The sequence below is a fragment of the Megalops cyprinoides genome, chromosome 9, assembly GCF_013368585.1.
Source record: "Megalops cyprinoides isolate fMegCyp1 chromosome 9, fMegCyp1.pri, whole genome shotgun sequence".
NCBI lineage: Eukaryota > Metazoa > Chordata > Actinopteri > Elopiformes > Megalopidae > Megalops > Megalops cyprinoides.
Window position 1 is genome coordinate 7,136,158 of NC_050591.1, and position 20,800 is coordinate 7,156,957.

A 20,800-nucleotide genomic window follows, 5' to 3' on the forward strand; every position below is an offset into this window, starting at 1 on the left:
CGTATAAGAACAGGGATCGCACTGATCCAGAGAACTCCACTATGAGAGATTTCCACAAATTATTCTTGGAAAAAAGTAACATACAGCGTAGTCAACATGGTTTTTGCACAGGGAGATCATACTTAACAAACTCTCTTGACTTCATCAAGGACACTACTAAATTGATTATTCACGCTTATGATACTATATAACTGGACTTTGAGCAACTAATTCATTATTTTTATACAACCCTATTTTGGAATTGCCAACCATATACAGTACTAGGCCCATCTCACCATGCTTATCTCTGCACTCAGGAGTACTGAGGTATTCAACAGGAATGCCTTAACCACTGAGCTACTCTGGAGAAATGTTATTGCTATTAATAAAAAATATTTCATCAAAGACAACCACATACCTCAAAGTCATTGATTCAAGAGGCATTACATTCAAAAACAAGGACCATATTTAAGCAATTATATTTATTTCCTGGTGTAAAATTCATTCATACAGCAAAGTACACATTAATTAGGCTGGCCTATTACATTTTATTGGCTCAGAACAAGACACTGGAACATACACATATATTTGCAGACATACAGTTTTGGCTTCTATCTAAAGACATTCAATTGATTGCATTTTTAGATCCAGTTCCATCACTTCCTGTAGATGGTATGTTTTTTTTTTTTTTTAATTAGAATGCATAACATTATTACACCATAGTAATTATACCAGTATCTCTTCATAGACTGAAGGATTTTTTCTCCCAGTTTCCCAGGTTAATTTTCAAAAGGATGTGACACAGCCAAGTGTCAACGAGTAAACAACATTTTGAAAATAACATAGGAAAACATAACATAATTTTATATAATGTAACTATTTTAATGAATAGCTTAACTTCAGCTTAATTGACTATGCTTACTCACTTTATGTTAAAAAATAAAGGCCATCCATCAACCAATCATCATCAATGTTACATTACAGGAACACAAGATGTAATCTAATCACAGTTCCGTTAATTACCCCCAATGATCTTTATGGCTTTAACTAAAGAACACTGTTGTCGTAGCTGTGTATACCTAAGATACATGTCACATTTTTTTCCTCTGGACAAAACATCCCAAACTATCCCCTTCCCCTTTTGAAGGCAATTTTGAACATGATATTTTGAATATAAAATTTTGAACATGAACTGATTTATTGACAAATAGTTATGTCACATGTATTTATGAAGTAAAATAGCTATTCAGCGTGTCCCTGTGACTCCCCCTCCCTGCTAGTTTCTCTGAGAATTCATCCCCCTCTATCTCTTGCAACCCCCACAACCCCCCCCCCCCCCCACCCCCCTCCCCCAAGACTGGACATACACCTAAACAGACAGACAGACACTGCCCCATTGTAAATAGGTATGCAGCTTTAAATGTCCCCCTTTCTTAACAAGATGTATGTCAAATGAGAGGAAATTAATGTCAGCTCATTCCTCCATTAATTGAACAACAGACAAAAGTCATGTTTGTTGTCAAACAAGTACTGTATTAATACAGATTTAATTAAACCACAGCAAGGGAATGTCTTACAAAGACTACTGAAGTTGCCCTAATGGAATGGGATCTTGCAGCTGTGGTTTAAATAACCCCTTCTCGATACCATACACTGCCTTGCTTGTTTTAAAAATAAGCCATACCAACAAAATGATAAAATGCCATGGTACCTTTAAAATGCTGGCCTGCGTCCAACCAAAAATACTGGCAGGTGGGTGAAACTGCAATAAAAAATTGTTTTCAAGCCTTAATGATAACAAAAAGGTTGCAACCACAGACTGGTAGTTATTGGGTGTATTTCTAGCTCACAAAGAACCTGAGGAAGATATGGTATCAATGACTTTTAATTATAATTTCAAAATAGCGACTCTAGCTATATTTCAGTTTAACGGCATTTGATTTTCTTTACCAGTTTGTGGGAATCAAAGCTCTAAAAAGCACATTGTGGTAAGTCTGCCGTCCACTTACTGCGAGAAAATACAGAGACAGTTCAAATGAAGGGCACATGAAACATGTACAAATGATCCTTTCACTGTCAGGCCTGTTTTCTTGTTGTATAATGGAGGAGCCCCACAAGTGTACCGAGTAGCCACTATGTGCCTCAGTTGTGTGCACTGGTGCAGAGAGGGTTGTAAGGCACTATCTCACAGAAGACACAGCCAGCCTCCTGGAAAGCTTTCTTCAGCTCCACCTGTGTTAACATAAAGCGCTTTCTGTCATTAGTTAGTTCAAGACCATTTACTAGGAATCATGTTTTTACCAAATAAGAATAAACTCATACTATGTTAATTAGGCTCCACAATATATTATATTAAATTAGACTAAATTAGAGACATTTCAGGGAGTCCATTACTGGTCAAATGCACAATAGGTGCCAATGGCTGGTAAGCTAGGGCTGATATGCTGAGTTCAGGAATCAGTCATTTAAACATTTTTAACTTTTATTTGAATAATGACCCAGAAGAAAATCAACCAAAGGTGAAATACTAACTAAAGATACTAAAAATTACTCTAAAGGTTGCACTGAAAATGTTTCTTGGAATATGGGACTGTAAGCTCGTGTGGAGACAGGGGAAACTCCTATAACAGTGTTTCTCAACCCTCTCCTGGAGTACCCCCTGCCCTGTATGTTTTAGATCTCTCCCTGCTCCAACACAGCTGATTCAAATGATCAACTTGTTATGAACTTCAGAAGCTGCTTAATAACAAACTGATCATTTGAATCAGCTGTGTTAGAGCAGGGAGAGATCTAAAACATGCAGGGCAGGGGGTACTCCAGGAGAGGGTTGAGAAACACTGTCCTATAAGATAATGCCTATTAAGCCAGGTTATCAGTTTCTAAACAGCCATTATGTCACCTGAGCCTTCTTAAACAGGAGTCTGCTATTCATCTGAAAGAATAAAGCATTTTTTGTTATTCTTACATTAAGTGGTTTGCAGATTTAAGGTGTAGGACTGAAGCTGAAATAAATCTGTTGGCTGCTCCACTGTCTGGTTACCTCTCAAATGTGAATTAGGGTGTTTGATCTTTTTTTTCTGGAAAGCACGCATCATTACCAGTTAAATGGGGTGCTACACATGACAGCAGAGCTAAAACTGGGTGCTGTCAAGTGCACTTTGTGGTCAAAGAGTTGAGGTCAGTAGCTGCTGACAGACAGGCTCTCTAAGCTTGTACACCTGGTATGGAAAGGCCCATGTATATCAGGGAATTTCAACATATACATTGCAACTCTCTCCAGTAGATCTTACCAGTTTGTCAGTGTCCAAACATAGCCCCACCACAGCTCCACCACTGCCAGGCAGCTTAACTGCAGAGCCAAACTGCAGAGCCAACACACACACACACACACACACACACATACACACACAGACACACACAGACACACACACACACACACACACACACACACATACACACATACACACATACACACACACACACACACACACACACACACAAACACGCACACACATTTGTAATAATGACAGTAATGATAAAAACATGCACAAAACTGTTAAATCCTATAACAATAAAATGTATATTCCTGTATATGGGAAAGGTGCTCAGTAATACCTGTCTTGCAAGTTCGACCATCCTGAGATTTCCAGGACCCAAACATTCATCAGTGTATACTGAGCTGAGGGGAAGAAGGAGAATAACATCTCAGAATCGACAGGATCTCACATTAGGCACAGCAGTGAATATACCCCACACATTCAGGATGAGGGGAACTGTGATATATATTAACAAACGTTACTATTGCTTTGCTGTTTTTTTTTTGTTTTTTTTTTGGTAGGATTTGCTCATTAGGGTTTGGATCACAGTAGAACAACAGCACCCCCAGGACGCTCTCACCGTCTCAGCTCAAAGTTCTGGTCCATCAGCTGAGCCAGCCTGTGCCAGTCCCCACTCTGTAAGGCCGTCCTGTACATCAGAACAAACAGGTAACTTACAGGCTTAGACATGTACTGAAACAGCCCTGATTTCAATTTCTGTCCTCCATCATTCATCATTATCGACTGTGAATTAACCTCACCTGTATACGAAAGGATTAACAGTGTAAGAACACTCATATGACAAATTGTCCACAAATTTAACTCTTGCTTTGCACTTACATGTCAATCTAGGCACACATTTGACACACTGACCTCTTGTTTGGCACTGATGCTCGTTCGTGTGTGATTACAGGTGGTGTGCTTGTGCAAATTTTCATGCCACTTTATTACATGCACTGCGGTGGACAATCTGGCTAAGAACGTCTGCTAAATGACAATAACCTAACTGAGTAACTGAGTTATGCTCAGCTGTAGACCCAAGCGACACCCTACAATTCAGAACACAGGGTATGACTGTGAATGTTTCACACCAACCTGGCCTGGTCTGTGAGCTCAGCGAAAGACTTCATGGCCTGGACAACATCAGGGTCTCCTACCCAGAGAGAGACAAGGAGTATGAATCAACAGCACCGCGACAAAGCGAGGGGAGACAGGGGCATACAGCACATTAGCTACTCCCCGAGCACCCAGCTACCCAAAATAATCCAGGCTGACTTCCCTTTGTATTGACTGAAAAGCCAACCTGACGCATCGCATAATTGATCCACATTCACTTCACACACTAAAATTGCTTTCTTTCCTTTTCTGCATCAGCAGCCCCTGGGAAGACTTACCGTTCAACCAGCGCTGACGCACATTGCTGTGGATCCTGCCAGAGTCGCTGGGGTCGTTCAAGTAGGCTAGCCAAAGCGAAGGGATACGGCTAATGTCCATGGGAATGTATTCTCCTGTAGAAAAAAACACACACACAAGCTTGACTTCTTAAAGTGCTACAGTGTATAAGGAAATCTTGAACAAGACTCCTTAATCCATAGTATAATCTGCCGACCATGTGCTAATATACGTTGATGTAAAATGTGGGATGTCAATATAGACAAATAAAAGACTCAAAGATCGTTCCATACATTTGGAGGATCTCAATCTCCAACCCTAAAGCAGGTGGTCCAGATTTCCACTATCATTGGATTGAAACAAGCAAATGACGTCTGCCCCTTTTCACCTACAGTGCCATGACCTGTCAGACAGTCAGTTGTAACAGAGATGTCCCTGTGTTTTCAGAAGCAGGCTGTTTGACATGTTCATGAGTTAAACTTATAGTACCATAGCCATTTTCATCCATGAGCTCCTTGCTGAAATCCATATACACCAACCCTTCATAGACCTGCAGTTGGATATGAAAAAATGCACAGAAATGGCATCAGTTATAGAATCAACATTAACACAACCTGATTAGTATGCAGAGAAAAATATGCACCCTGAGCGTTTATGATAAAAACTTATGAATAAAAACTAAATGACGTTGTAGCTTTTTTTAAGGTTGCTGACAGCACCCTCCTCACAGGTGTAATTGATGGTAAGTATATACCCTACGCCAGGTAAGATGGAAAATAAGTGATAACTAACCTGCACCACCCTGTCCTGCAGACCAGCTGTGATAAAGAGCTCATCGGTCTCCACGCTGAGGATGAAGTTAGCTCGGATGGGTTTGGGGAGGTCCTGAAATACAGCAATGGGTACATACAATGGCTAAGGGTAAGTCCTCTTACTACTCCATACACTCTGTGGAAATATTAACACAGTAAGCATTCTCTAAATCCACTCATGGTGTTTTCTCTGCATAGAGTGGAATTAATTAGCCATTAGTTTCAATAACTGGGTGGCCCAAATAAGGGTGAAACCATGGCAGGAAAATGGTACATGCAAGATGTCTGCCCCTTCTACCAAAATCTGGTATCAAGAATTGCACCAGAGGAAGTGCTCATTGAATTTTCACAGCACACCGAGTCTTGTTCCATACAGCAAAAGCTCAAAAGATTCGCCAACTGCCCCTGCTCCCTCACACCTAGTACCCTATTCCATATGGCTGATGCCCACCATACACCTCTGAGATAGTGCCCCAAATCCCAGAACAGAACACCTCCACCATATATAACCTAAAGACCTCATCAAATCATGATCATCCCATCGCCACTCTCTTCAGACCCCAAATAATAATGCCTTGTTATCCCCAAAGACGCCATCGTGCCAACTGTCTTTAGTTTCTCCTGGACATAACCTACTTCCTGGGCTACCGCTTCCCACATTCTCCAGCTTGCGCACAGGCACGGGGCCTGGAATTCCTACAGGTTTCTTCCTTTCCAAAGCAAAGAAGAAAATGAGTTTTTCCTTGCCACTGTCAACTTTCATTTTCAATTAGGTCTTTCTCTACCAAAACTAAATTTTAGCCAATGCCATGCCATGTTGCCAAATAACAAAATCAACAATATATCTGTATATCATCCAACTACAGTATGTCTGTATAAGCTGTCATTCAGCTATAACTGTATAACTCTTCTGCATCTGTTACATTCCCTGGAACACATGGATTTTGTATCTTCTCATGCATATCAGTATACATAAATGTGCAATATCAAATAAAGCTTTATTCATTGATTCAGAAGACTTCACTCTCTGTATGTATTATAATGATGATGAATACACCACAGTGAGTAGTACTGGTATAGATTTTATTTTGGTGGTGTACCTTTCCCATCAATTTTTACCCTGCTAATTAAAATCTTTGATTTTCTCAAAGCAGATAGGGTCCTGACAAGATTCCTGGTTTCACACAATATGAAGCGTTACCAGTAACGCTATGACACAATTTTTTGAAAAATTTGCAGACTGGTGGCCCTCAGGATCCATATACAAATTACACAACTGTAGCAAGCTATCTACATTCCATCTGGAGATGCAGGATACAGCACATAGATACATGGGAAAGGTCATTCGATAATTAGTGAAATAACTGAAGCTAACAGTATAAAGGCTGCCTATGTTTGTTACAGCTGGAAATTTTCCACCCATTACAAAATATATAGATTATCAAATTTATTATGTCACCTCTTAACATACAGTGGCTGCAAAAGATGTTGAACGTAATACATACGGTGTCTGTTAGGTTGTAGAACTTCATCAGGCACTTCAGAGTAGCAGACACAATTGCACTGTCAAAATAAAAATTGCAAATCAAAAAAACATAAAAGTATGACCAAGAGTTTAGTTTACCATCATGTCCGCCACTCAAAGGTCTTCACAATGTATCCTTTTTAAAAAATTAAATTTATGTGAGAACAAGGCCAGCGCAATAGTCAGCCACAGACTACGATTTAATGTTTCACTGTGGCAAGTGATAAAGAATAAGGATCGGACTTGAAAGAAGCCACTTAGAAGTGACTAGAAGGTCTGATAATATAAAGACATATGAGTATTATTATCATAATCATATCATAATCATAATCATTAATGATTCAGAAGGAAACTGTCAACTACTTTGGAGAAATACTGAAGATCTGTTTACACGCAAATTAGAATTAAAAATAATTAAAGATACAGGGCAGTTACCTCTTCATTTATTCAGTATGAGAACTGTCCAAGTCTTTTTTATAACAGAAATAGAGGACCCTTTTAACCAGCTCAGTTATACCCGTCCATGTTTAATACTACAGAAACAGCAGATATGCAAGTAGATAAAATCCCTAAGTTGCTACATAATAACGCTAATCGACCTTTTTTTAGCCTTTAGAATAACTCTAAAGGCTAAAAATGTTCATAGTCTTGATATAACTTAACCCAATACCATTTATCCATAAATATGAGTTATTCCCTTGCATTCAGTTATTCCAGTTTTATTTATTTTATTTAGGCATAAGTGCAGCTGATGCAACAGCCATTGTAGCAAAATATGTAAAATGTAAAATTAAAATGTAACAGAATTACATCCAGTATTGTTACTATATTAATATCTGTGTAATATCCCCTAAGTATTCAATAAATCTTTACTACCTAATTGACCCTGTTATGTGTGCTGGTATTATGGATAGGCTACAGTTGTGCTTAGGTCATAAGTTGGACAAAACTCCCCCCTTGTGGATTTTTAGGTTCATTTAAATTCTCCTACTCCCTGCATTTGGGCATCTCCCTACCCCTTAACACTCACTCAGCACCTGCAATAAAAGCAAGGTGGAAAATATCAACTTGGACACTGCTGTAATTTTTAACATTTTATGTTTTATATTTAATATATTTTAAGTTGTCATTCAATAACTATTTCCTGAATATCTCCTGAATATTTGAATAAATATTTGGTAACTATTAAAAAGGTCAATTCAATGACAAAAAACAGTACTTCAGTTAAAATATGTCATGACCTATGGAGAAAGATAAAGAGCAATCTTTTTCATTATATTGTATTAAATATGTTTCGCTTGTATGTTCTCTTCAGAAATTAATATGAATTGCAGAGCTGTTCATTGAAGTGAAATCCATGGCCAGGGGTCAATGCTAAATAACTTTTGTTTCAATAATAAAATGCACATATCAATATTTTGCATCTCTTAAATTCTTCCTAAAACAGAGATGTAGTTCTGTTCTAAAAACCTTTTTTCCTTTATACAACTTTTACCCCTTTTCGGAATGCTCAGTTTCACCTTAGGCTCTTCTCACCATGGCAACCTCTGCAGTCATGCAGGAGCATGGAAGCAAACCTCTGACACACTCACATGCTGGCCAATGGCTATTTTTTGCACTATAAGACTTGACCCAAAGTCATACTGACAGAATATGCATGAAGCCTCACACCCAATCTGCATGCAGGCAGAGAAGGTAGGACAATCCTTATCGCAGCAGCTTGCTACAGCATGGTTAGCAGCCATCATTGAAAAAAAAGAAAAACCAAAGTTCTCTTGCCACGTTTTTGGTGCTGCAAAAGCCACGCAAGAGGAGGCCCTAATCTCTAGCCAAAGGAGAATCCTCGTGCATATGACTGAGTCGTTTTCATTTTATAAAAGGGACTCATACAATATGATTTCCATCAGTAAGAATAAGAAGGTAAATTTGGAAGTTAGCTTAGGGTAGGTGTCATACTGACATTAAAATGTATTTTTTCTTGCAGTCAGTTATTAGTACATGGAATTCAAGGAATTGTAGTGGAGCCGGAGACAATTTATTCGCTACCCTGCTTGATATAGTATTAGACACGCTGAAAACTAAAGGGATAATGATGGGCATCTTGTCATTAAAATTATTATGTTCTTATATGCATGCCTGGTTTGTAAAACTGCACAAGGAATTAGCATCCCCATCACTGAATGAGCTTATGTATTTGATTAATAAAAATGAAAAGTAAATTACGCAAGGGGTATGCAGAGTTTGCACAAACTGTCCTCTCAGCTAAAGGCACATTGTTGTATAACTCATTAAAAGGTGATGTCACAACTACCAGGCAAACCAGGCAAAACAGCTGTTGATGGTTAAAAGCTGAATTAGTGACCAAAGAATATTTTGTCCAAATGTACACTTAATTACAGAATTGTAACAATATTAGCCATGTTTAAAAACATTTAGAAATCATTAACATGACAGATATTGGTGCTAGATTTCTGCCTTACCCTTTGCTATTCATTATCTGATTATACAAGTTCAACCAAAGAACAGTAAGTACAAAACATTGCATGATATGTCATGAATATTTACATTCACATTGTTCAAAAATAAATTAACCTCTACACCTACATCTTTAACTGAGCTCCAAAATTATTAAAAGGAGCCAGACTTACAGATATATTAATACTGTATATATGAGTATTTTGTCTTAAAATTGAATGTGATTCCTCACAGCACACACAGCTTACCTACTTCCAGCAAGGCCCTGGAGCAAAACAGACAGAGAGAAACAGTTCTGTAACCAAAATCACAACATTCTGTGGATAGAAAATCAGCTTCAACTCAATTAAAGTGGCTTTCAAACAGGTACAGACATTGGCTCAGACAATAGTATATTTGCAAAGTATGAATTACATGAAATATAGGTGAATGATGCAATAGTCTGGCTGGGCTTGCTGTTTGGCTGACTCACCACCTGCCGTGGGATATTGGTGTCGTACTTCAGAGTGAAGTTCTGCTTTGTCAGAGCGATACTGCAACAACACAGAGCAGGATCTCAGCAACAGCATGACTGCAATGTGCTGCATGCACCCTCAGGTCCATCACATTATTACATACTGCATTAATAGCTTTCCAAATCCAATGCATTATACACTCCACCTCTGCAGTGAGGTTGTAAGAGGAGCAGGTCTGCATTCAGCATCCCATCTGAGGTTTGTACCCATAACCCCACGCTTGGAATCCAGTGCTCTAACCAGTATGACAAATGGACAACTAGACAAGACTACACACAGAGAGCTGTAGCTCACCCTTGTTTGGAGCAGAACTGGTAAAATTTCTTACAGGTGGCCTGCAGCAGTCTCAGACCTCCCAAGTACCTAGGTGACAGACCCACAGGGGTGGTTTTACACACAGTGGAGAGTGTACAGTTTGTGAATAAGTCCTGCCCTTGTATATGCCACTTTTACTGTCGATGCAAAACATTAAATTGTTGCAGTCACGTGGACACCTGATCAATATCAAGAAGCATTTCTTTTAATGAGCGAGTGCAAAAATATCTGCTAGGTATGCTACATACCAAAGGATGCTAAACTTGTAATATATCGTTAACCCACATACAAAAGACAATCACAAACTGGAATGCCACAAAAAGTCAGAGATTGACAGCTGTGTAAATGGCTGGGGAATGGAATAAACGTCCGGGCAATTCTATGACACAATCAACTTCTCACGGTTTATCTGAAGGTCAGATAAAGAGAGAACCGGTTTATTTCATGCAGGTCAGTTCTGACCTGCATGAAATCAAAATCTGATCAAAATATCTGACATCTGTAATCTGCGGTCACTGACACATGAACAGATGTGAAAGGTCATTATGTTTTCCACACTCCATTTTTATTGCAAGGACAGTCAACTACATCTGATCTGAAAGTTATTTTCGCTGATAGTTTATCTAAACTCTGTAAATTGCTTCTCAGAGGGAGATGGAATTGTGGAATGTTTAAAAGCATCTGAAGGCTTATTCATGATGTTGATGATGATGATGGCAATGATAATTTTATTGCTATATTATCTGAAATTTGTCTTGCATCACAAATTTGAGAAATCTGACAAAATTATCATCGTCATAAAAAAGACTTCAGATGCTTTTTAAACAAATACTTTTAAATTTTACACGCCAATATATCCACCATTTAGACAAAAAGATATTCTGTATACACATTTCTGCTAAATATTTAATTTATTTGTCGTATTGTCTATGTTGCTAAAGAATAAGAGTCTGAGTGTATGTAAACACCCATCTATAATCAATCCATTTTCATGCCTATGTGTTTAATTTGTGGTGTGCCGAAATGGGATAATTGTTTACCAAGCAGTTCAAAAAATTAAGCTATATCGCCCTCTTGGCGCTGAAATACGTGTTAGAAAACAAGTAGAGACAGATTCCTAGCCATGACTATGACACCAAGCATTATATATATCTGGATATCATTGGCTTTTTCATGACTGGAACTTAAACCGTGATCACTGAATTTTTGCTTTTTGAATGGAAATAGGAAACACAAACCAGAACCTTTCTGGCTTTTTACTGACCCTTCCTTGCGGCTTATGCAGAACAGATCCTGCAAGCTTCCAAACTCCGTGGGGTCATTGAGGGGGTGAGGCAGAAGGACCTAATATCACACACACACACACACACACACACACACACACACACACAACACACACACACGTGCACGCGCACACATGCACACACACATGAATATCATCATCATTGGCATCATCACCAATGGATCCCTTTCATTTGTAAAAACTACTGACAGGGGAAAACAGGTTTCCTCACCAGGGTCTGGCTCTCTGTCAGAGTGACCTCAGCCCAGAAGTTGGAGATTGTCATGGCAATGGTCTTACCATGAAAGCCATCAGAGGGATTCCCCATCAGCCCAACTCTACAGGACCAAACAGTGAAATCTACTGAAGAAGTGCTCCAATATAACAAGGGCTGGCACTGCATGACACGGAAGCAGCTATAAAATATGGTTTCCCCCAACAAATGAAACACAGTCGCTGCATACTCCCTTTAAAAGGAAGTACACCTACAATAATATATGAGGTGGCACTGTACCTCCAGTTACTTTTTTGATTTCAAACAGAGAATGACCAGACAGGATCAGTCGATACACCATATGAGATTAACCTTGCTGAGGCATGGGGTTTACCTTAAAACAGCATAAAATGGAAAACCAGTTCCTTTAAAGAGCTCATTTTAAAAATATAAACAATCAAAACGGCATTCTTAAAATCAGCATGCCACAGTGGTGATCAAAACACAAAGTATGACAGCATGTCATAACAAAAAGCTTTACTCAGTTGTGGGAGGTTACCTATATCTAGATATCAGATGAAATGCCCTGAGGACCACAGCAAAACATTGCAGTGTGTATTGTACCACAGTTATGTTACAGTCAGATGATGCAAGCCAACTCCAGTGATAATACAGTCAGAATCAATTCCACTAGTACTGCAGTTGCTGTTCCCTCTTAAATTTCAGATTCGAGAGCACCTTGGAAAAACTGGAGCACAAACTGTTGTGCATTTTGTCTGAGAGAGTGTGCTTTACCTGGCATATGATCGGCAGACAATGGGCTTGCCAGGCAACTCCTGCTGCTTGGCAGAGTAGTGAGTGAGCCACTTGTTGTAGTCTGAGAGCCCCTGTGACAGGAAACACAAACTCCTTTAGAGCAACAACCGCACATAAAATATACGGAGCCTGATTTTACACACGACACGGTCTGCAGCATAACTGGCAAAAGTGTGAATAGCACTGATCCAGGATCTGTACTCCTGCAGTCATCTGTGTACAGTGTGAATAGCACTGATCCAGGATCTGCACTCCTGCAGTCATCTGTGTACAGTGTGAATAGCACTGATCCAGGATCTGTACTCCTGCAATCATCTGTGTACAGCGTGAATAGCACTGATCCAGGATCTGTACTCCTGCAGTCATCTGTGTACAGCGTGAATAGCACTGATCCAGGATCTGTACTCCTGCAGTCATCTGTGTACAGCGTGAATAGCACTGATCCAGGATCTGTACTCCTGCAGTCATCTGTGTACAGCGTGAACAGCACTGATCCAGGATTTGTACTCCTGCAGTCATCTGTGTACAGGGTGAATAGCACTGATCCAGGATCTGTACTCCTGCAGTCATCTGTGTACAGCGTGAATAGCACTGATCCAGGATCTGTACTCCTGCAGTCATCTGTGTACAGTGTGAATAGCACTGATCCAGGATCTGTACTCCTGCAGTCATCTGTGTACAGTGTGAATAGCACTGCTAAGATGGCTGAGCTGCACAAGCTATTAAATCAAACCAATTCACACGTTAGTTAAAAAGAAGATAAGTTACAAAATCAGCAGCAAGTTCTACTTTTATTTTTCGACTTTCTATCAATTAAGGGAGGCCATACAAGCTATCAAAGCACTACAGAAGCCCACAAACACCACCTAAACACTCAATTTAGGCATTTCAAGAATGAATGAATTTACATTCATACTGCAAAAAGAAGCAGGCTAACTACATAACATACTGTATCTAATATCAAAAGCTATAGCCATTATAGCTGTGGGATGAATATGTTTCTGATTAAGACTTTTTAGGGTACTGAGCAGATGATGGAAGATTTCCATAAAACTGGAATGGAATGCTCTCACGGAGACAGAGCTAACAGTTCACAGGGGACACCACGCAGGCATCTGTAGCAGCTGTTCAGCACATGACCCTTATACTATCTGGACCAGCCACTTTGTTTGGATTTATTATGACATCACCTTTCAACACCTCTACATTGCAATACAGCACTGAGGTAAAAGTCAGTTCAGTCTAATGACTAGATCTCCTAAGGTTTTACTTGTCTAACACTGAGGTGACTGAACACCAGTTCCGAATGGATACACAGGTTTGGTGTATTAGCTACTTAGTTGTACTCTGATGCTAACATAAAAAGAGGTAATATGTCATAGGACCTCAGAGAAACTTTCAATCACCAAAATGTGGGGTTGTAACTAGAAGTTAGATGAGCCTTCAAATGAGAAGTGAAAGATAACTATGCCTCAAAAATACAATAGCCTAATAATGCATGTTTTAGGTACTCACCACCTGTCCGATGAGCTGGAAACCTGTGGGCAACTTCATGCCAAACACTGGCAGCTTCTGCTCATTGATGAGCCATTCCTGGAGGGTAACAAAAATCCTTTTTAAGGGGTCCTTCTTCAGTATAAGCTCATTACATCTGCAGTTTATACTGACAGACCTCCCACTGCGAAGCACTCCATTTAAAATTTTAAGATAATTAAAGAATTACTGCATAAATTATACAGCATACTTCTTCCTTCAGATCATTGCTGGCAGGTGATGCAGCTGGGCTGTAGGGACCCATGCCATAGGTCTCAGCTTGTGCTTGTCCCAAATATTTATTTTAAGATTTAAAATAATAATCACCACCTGGTAAATAATGTTTGTTATGCTCAACATGCAGCACATAACCACAGGGGAAAATTTGGTTTTGGTTTGGTTTCATACAAAAATCAAAACATATCTTAAAAAAATATATGACTTCAAGCAACACTACCGTAATGAGTTAACTAGGTCAGCCACAGCACCTAGTGGCACAGTCCACTCATATTCATCATGTCATTATCATCAAGGCTTTTAACCCCTGCTCATGAATCACTCCTTTATTTGACAGCTTTGGCAAAGAGATCTGTGAAACTTATGAGCGTCAAAGGCTGTGCCCCATTCACACTGACCCAGAATTTCCCAAACGTCCTGTCCTGGGCGCGCGGACACAGAGAGAGGAAGTCGGAGAGGTATGGCAGAGTGGCCTTGCGCAGGCAGTAAAACACCACGCTGGCCAGCCGGGACACTGTCAGGCCCTCCTGCGGCTTCTCCAGAAACTGTGTGATCCTGAAACACACAGCAGTCACCTCATGAATGGCAGTTATCTCCAATACCAGTGCCACATCTCCTCCTGTGACTCTGCGATCAGCTGTGCTTGAGTGTAAATACTTGAAATATTTTGACCACCACTGCTGTGCTTCACAAAGAAGTTAAGGACTTCTAAATAATCCTCATTCTATGTTCACCTGTGGGTCTCAGGACACACTTCCACAATGCCTCTTGATGAGGTCCTCTCTCCCTCCTCGAGCTCATAGAATATGGCCAGCTCACCAGGCTGTGGCACATAAGAAGATATAATGTTCATTTACCTGCAGCCAAAAAAGAGTGTCAGAAAAGGTCCAAACATGTCCACTTAGTCACTTGGGAGTAAGAAAGTTTTCTCACCTTGGACCTGAAAAAGCGAAGGACTTGAGCAATGTCAAAGTTCTGGTCTGCGCAGAGCATGTCTCCTGCAATCTGCAGACACACACAAAAGTACCTCACAGATTTCCTTATCTCCTAGCACTCTTTGGGAATGTATCCAGTCTAGTTCTTCCCATTTTACAGGTGTCCAGGTTTGGTTCACCACCTTGATTGATTTTTCAACAAAAAAGCAGACTGACAAATTTAAGCGACCGCATTCAATTAAGAGAGATTTGTTATCAATAAAATTATGTTATGAAGCAGAAGTTAAGACCGTCAAGGCATGAAATTCCATGCCTTACCACCATGATGTCATCCTGCAGCTTCCGGCTACGGATGGCCAGCTCCAGGTCAGCCACAGCCCCGAGGCATCCCTCGAGCGTGGTGCTGCCGTCGTTAACCACATTTTCCACTGGGAAGTCATTGGCTGTTGCCCAGCGTTCATAGTGTTTGTACCTACAGTTAGACAGGATACACACCACACATACAGCCATTGGCAAAACATTATGTTTCTGATTCACTGCTGACTGAAATTTACAACTCCTTCAACTGCAAGCAAAACTGAACGATAAATCCATAATGAACGTACTTATCTGCATTTGTGACCAGATAGACTTCACTGAACAACTGGCGCCTGGGCAGAGACAGAGAAGTACACTGTGTGAATGCATGAATGTTAATATTATCTATTAATCATTATTTATCCTCAGCTGTACCAACATGTGAAAAAAGTCTCTTTTTATTAATAAGTTAATAAAGATTACTTGATAAAAAGCAAAAAAAAACTGCTCTACATTTTTACTTTGACTACCTACAGAGCTACTCACCGAAAGCCTTAAAACATGACTGACACAGAGGTCGTAAGTGCAAGTTGGCAGTAAGCTGCCTCATATTTTGATATAAGTAAAATATAAAATCTCTCATGACTCACGTGTTGACAGTCTCCCACCAAAAATCTAGGATCTTCTTCCCTCCAACCCCAGGAAGCAGGGCTTTGGGTACCCCTACTAGGTGGCTGTACAGACCTGTGCCATCATTCTGACAACACAAAGACATAGGCTAAAACATACAGCACTGCGGCACAGAATGATACATTTTCAAAATTATTCTCATTGTTATTAAAACATAACAATGTATATCATTTTTGTTTCAAATGTTTGCTTCTGTTTTTTTTTTATCTGAACTGGTTTGTCTGCCCTCTCCCCATAAAACAGTATCACAGGTTAAAGTGTCTATCTGAACAATCCTGTATAATCATTTCAATGCAATATTATAGTTGGTATGATGTGCAACTTCAAGCGCAATTGACCACAACAGTGTGTGTTGCTATAATAATAGTTCAGTTAAAAGTTACAATAATGCGCTGCAAAAATGCAGTGCAGGCCATTATCCCTCATAACATTTCTGAAAGTACAATTTTATATGCTATTAACAGTTCAATGCAATAGTGCAGACCGAGCTACTCTCATACACCAATAAAATGCTTTCGACTCAGCCAATAATGCTGCCAATGCAATAAAATCTAAAGACTTTCCTGTCTTCTGCTTGCAGTTGCCTCACTGCACTTGTTCTTCCTGTCCTGAACTGCTAGTCTAAGGCGAAGCGCATTATCTTAGCTCCCCATGTTCAGCATCCCACAGGGTTCAGTCTTAGGGCCTTTACTGTTCATGTTTTATATTAGATTTAGCAGATGCTCTTATCCAGAGAAAACTTTCATCCATTTATACAGCTGGATATTTACTGAGGTCACGTACCGTGCCTATGGGTAAACCAGCAGTGCCCGTGTGGGGAATTGAAGCAGCTAAATAATTCTACCAAGAGACATGAGACATACCACGTGGCAGGCTGAAAATGGGTGTGACAAATGTTTAGTAGGATAGGTTATCCATATCTCAAGACCAGAAGTATGCAGAAGACACAAAACTGCACATGAAATCAAAATTCCTACTTCTGAATACAGAGAAAATTGAAAATTCTGGGGCCCAAAAAACTTCCAGAACCAAAGCGAATTTTGCACTTAACCTAGACTATCACATGACTCAGAATGTACTTATTAAAGGCCTTTGGGTTACAACTGACCCAGACTGTGCTTTTGAATCTCACACAAAAAATATGTCAAGATGGGAATTTTGTTTTAATCCTTTCATTTAGGCCTTGGCTAAATTAAAAAAAAAAACAGCTATAGCTTGGACTACTGTAATGTCCTTTTATAGAGATGCTCAAATGAATAAGACACAATGTCAGTTTTTAATACTGGACTAAATCTTCATAGTAGAGCTTACAGAACCACTGCTCTCTCTCTCAAGCCATCTAACCAACAAATGCGCCTGCAGCCATGTACCCCCCCCCCCCCCCCCCCCCCCCCCTTATCTTGCCTCAACAGACACAATGCTTGGACCACCATTACATTGGAAACAACATCTTGCTTGTTTTGTTCCTTAGTGCGACATTGCTGCTGTAACCTTGAGCTTATGGACATGTTTATAGTGCTACGGTAGTCGGTTCAGATGAGAGCGTCTGCTAAGCAAAGTAATGTAATGGAATAACGTAGAGTGATGTGTTATGAAAAGAGCCAAGAGCGAAGCCAACACTTTCACAGACTCCCTGAGCAGGAGCAATTGAGGGCGCAACAACCCTCACCCGGCATCACTAACTAGCAAGCTGCGATGGCTGCTGCCGACCGGATGTTAATTACATTAACTGTATAGGATGTCAGTGCTTTGCAAAGGCCTGCATAATACAGTATGATTCACTGCAACAGAGTATGGTCAACGTAACTGTAACCCATTCATTTTACCTCCTTAGGTGCAAAATAAATCATTTCTCCGCAATAGTCCTTTTAACAAATAACAACATCTAATCACTCGTAGAAAATATTCTCTACAAGCAACTAACACACAATCATTAAAGTCACGTCTACAGAAATTAAGCCAGATTACACTGAATACATTACCGCTTTGGTTCACAAGTGCTCACCCTAGCTGGACACACACCATGCCAAGGCAATGATACATAAGTATTTCCTAAATTATTTGGTGTACCTTGGCTGTATCGTCGTTTTACGATTTGAAGAGAAAGCGGTTCTCAATGTACACAATGGTATTCTACATTATACTGGAAGCTATGCCTTTACGCTGCCTTTAGCAGATACATTTGTGTACTCAGAATTAAAAGTATTTGTCGTTTTCCGAGCAAAAGAAAGAAATAGTTCATACTGTATGTGTTTAGGTACTACGCAATATTTGAAGCAGTAATTGCTTGATGTAACGGCATTTAAATTACTGCTGTCAATACATAACTTAGAAGAAATGAAAGAAAATACAAGCATTAGCGTCGTTGTTATGATTAATCAATAACTGTGGTCGTGTAGTCCCAAAGATTATCGAGTTCATGAAGACTGTAAACTAGCTAACTCGTGGTTGAATGTCTTTGGAGGAGACTTTGGAGCGGGGGCGGGGGGCGGCAATGTAGTAGTGCTTATTTGACTAGGAAGTGGATGTAGCTGAGGTTGATCCCTATTTTTAGTCAGTACTGACAAATGTAATACAATGGACAGCTTCATCATTAAACTTCGACTTGTTCTTCAAAAGACGGCGCGACGTGAGAAGCTGACAGAGAAAGCAACTTAAAGCGTACCTTGATCTGGGTCTCAAGAACGGTGTTGTGGCCTGCAACCAATAAGAGGCAGATCATAGCCGTGTACCGAAGAAAACACCGGGCCTGATTTCAGTAAGACAGACACATATACTTTGTAAACGCTACTATTCGGACATTGAGTCGTTCAACTCTCTGTAAGGCGGCCCTGAAGAAGAAGAAGGAGAAGAAGAAGAAAAAAATACCCTCCTTCCGGTAGCTGCTAGGTGTGCAAATTTCAAAATAAAGGTGTTTAAAAATGCGTTGAAATACATTGTATACACTTGGACGTGCGAATGTAATTCTGAATAAGTATATATTATACATTAGTTATAGAAATTTATTAGCTATATTAGAGATATATATTATTCATTTTATTCTTACAGCAAGACATGTACAATGTCATCTACTATATACATAGGGACCAGCCTTATTTTCTATGATGCAAAGTTGATATTAAAGACACTAGACCTTATAAGTGCAATGTCTGGCATACCATAAAACTCACTTTTACCAATCATAATATTGCAACTGAGGTATAAGGTGTTTTATGGCCAATAGTGCAAAAATTCATTGATCTGGCTACCCTTTTAATCTTTAAAGGCAAGCCTTATTGCATATGATGCAAAACTGTGACTGATGACAGTTGATCCTCTTGGAGGACTGACTCAGGATGCCACAACACCCCACTTTCCTTTCATCATAATTGTCTGCTTCAGTTTTACAGAGTTACAGTTCTTCTTATCTGCATGTGAAAAACATTCCCAGGCTTCACAGGTCATCACAGCTCTATATTCACCAACAGTATAGCTTGAGGAACCAGCGCTCTATATTCACCAACAGTATAGCTTGAGGAACCAGTGCTCTATATTTACCAACAGTATAGCTTGAGGAACCAGCGCTCTATATTCACCAACAGTATAGCTTGAGGAACCAGTGCTCTATATTCACCAACAGTGCAGCCTGAGTAACTAAAGTTGTATATTCTGTAACAGCACAGCCTGTACAGGACAGTTCCATGTTCACCAAAAGCACAACCCGGGGAACCACAGCTCCACATGGTGACCTTGATGTCTCAGTAGTTCAAATCTACAATAAACCTTCTGTGCTCATGTGTGCCCTTGGACATTGACACTACAGAAACTAACCTCCATAAAGCTATGAATTTACAGGTGTTATGTAAAATATTGTTAAAAACGCCTGTGAACACAATCACAGAGACACTTTCCACAATAATGAACAGGGTGAAGTAGTCTTTTCTATGTGGATGTGAGAGCTCCACATACTGAACTTATTTTCTGACACAGGTATACTACATTTCAAACATATTAACTGGCACAGGTGTAACACAAACTCATAATAAAATAACAAAATATCTCTTTTGCATAGCACTTACCTGCTTATGGAGGCAATTAGTATTACCCTTGCATTGTCAGGAGTGAGACCAACCCCATGGAGAAAATGGAGTTGAATGGCCAAAACTTGGAGACTGGGTTTTAAAAAGATGTTTTCAACTGTAAAGACAGTATGACAGACTTAGCCTTTTCTCTCCTCTGTGCATTGCATATGTAAAGGTTTAAAGGTTTTGATTGGAAGTAATGTGTAGATGATGTGAAAAATATTCCAGTTTTGCCTGGCATAATATAACTGTCTGTGTGTCTGCAGGTGGGCTCTGGAATGCCGGATCAATAACTAACAATGCTATGGAGTTATTCATCCCCCTTCCTGCCACTGGAGCACACACATGTTTGCATGTGAGGTCTGGCAGAGATGGCTGCTCTAGATTTACCCCCCAGAGGGAAAA

The 20,800-nt window shown here is 39.8% G+C and overlaps 1 protein-coding gene across 1 annotated transcript; it reads right to left on the reverse strand.

The window, feature by feature from the left end:
- Positions 1-1,353: 1,353 nt before the first annotated feature.
- LOC118783430 (glucuronokinase with putative uridyl pyrophosphorylase) lies at positions 1,354-19,130 on the reverse strand. The gene is made up of 23 exons (XM_036537302.1): positions 19,000-19,130; positions 16,295-16,401; positions 15,953-15,997; positions 15,666-15,819; positions 15,346-15,417; positions 15,147-15,235; positions 14,811-14,967; positions 14,158-14,235; positions 12,622-12,713; positions 11,845-11,950; positions 11,595-11,674; positions 10,310-10,378; positions 9,973-10,033; positions 9,749-9,765; positions 7,006-7,063; positions 5,481-5,573; positions 5,178-5,238; positions 4,691-4,804; positions 4,392-4,449; positions 3,877-3,945; positions 3,595-3,658; positions 3,270-3,341; positions 1,354-2,211 (listed from the first exon to the last, which is right to left on the reverse strand). The coding sequence occupies exons 1-23, from the start codon at positions 19,054-19,056 to the stop codon at positions 2,122-2,124; spliced, it is 1,863 nt and encodes a 620-aa protein (XP_036393195.1). The 5' UTR covers positions 19,057-19,130; the 3' UTR covers positions 1,354-2,121.
- Between the last annotated feature and the right edge of the window lie 1,670 nt (positions 19,131-20,800).

Bases quoted from the DNA above. Each gene is read 5' to 3' on its own strand.
- LOC118783430 (XM_036537302.1), bottom strand. From the start codon at position 19,056: ATGATCTGCCTCTTATTGGTTGCAGGCCACAACACCGTTCTTGAGACC. The intron at 15,820-15,952 runs GTACGTTCATTA...GTCTAACTGTAG, and splicing joins CTGGTCACAAATGCAGATAA to GTACAAACACTATGAACGCT. The intron at 11,675-11,844 runs GTGAGGAAACCT...GTGTGATATTAG, and splicing joins TGACAGAGAGCCAGACCCTG to GTCCTTCTGCCTCACCCCCT.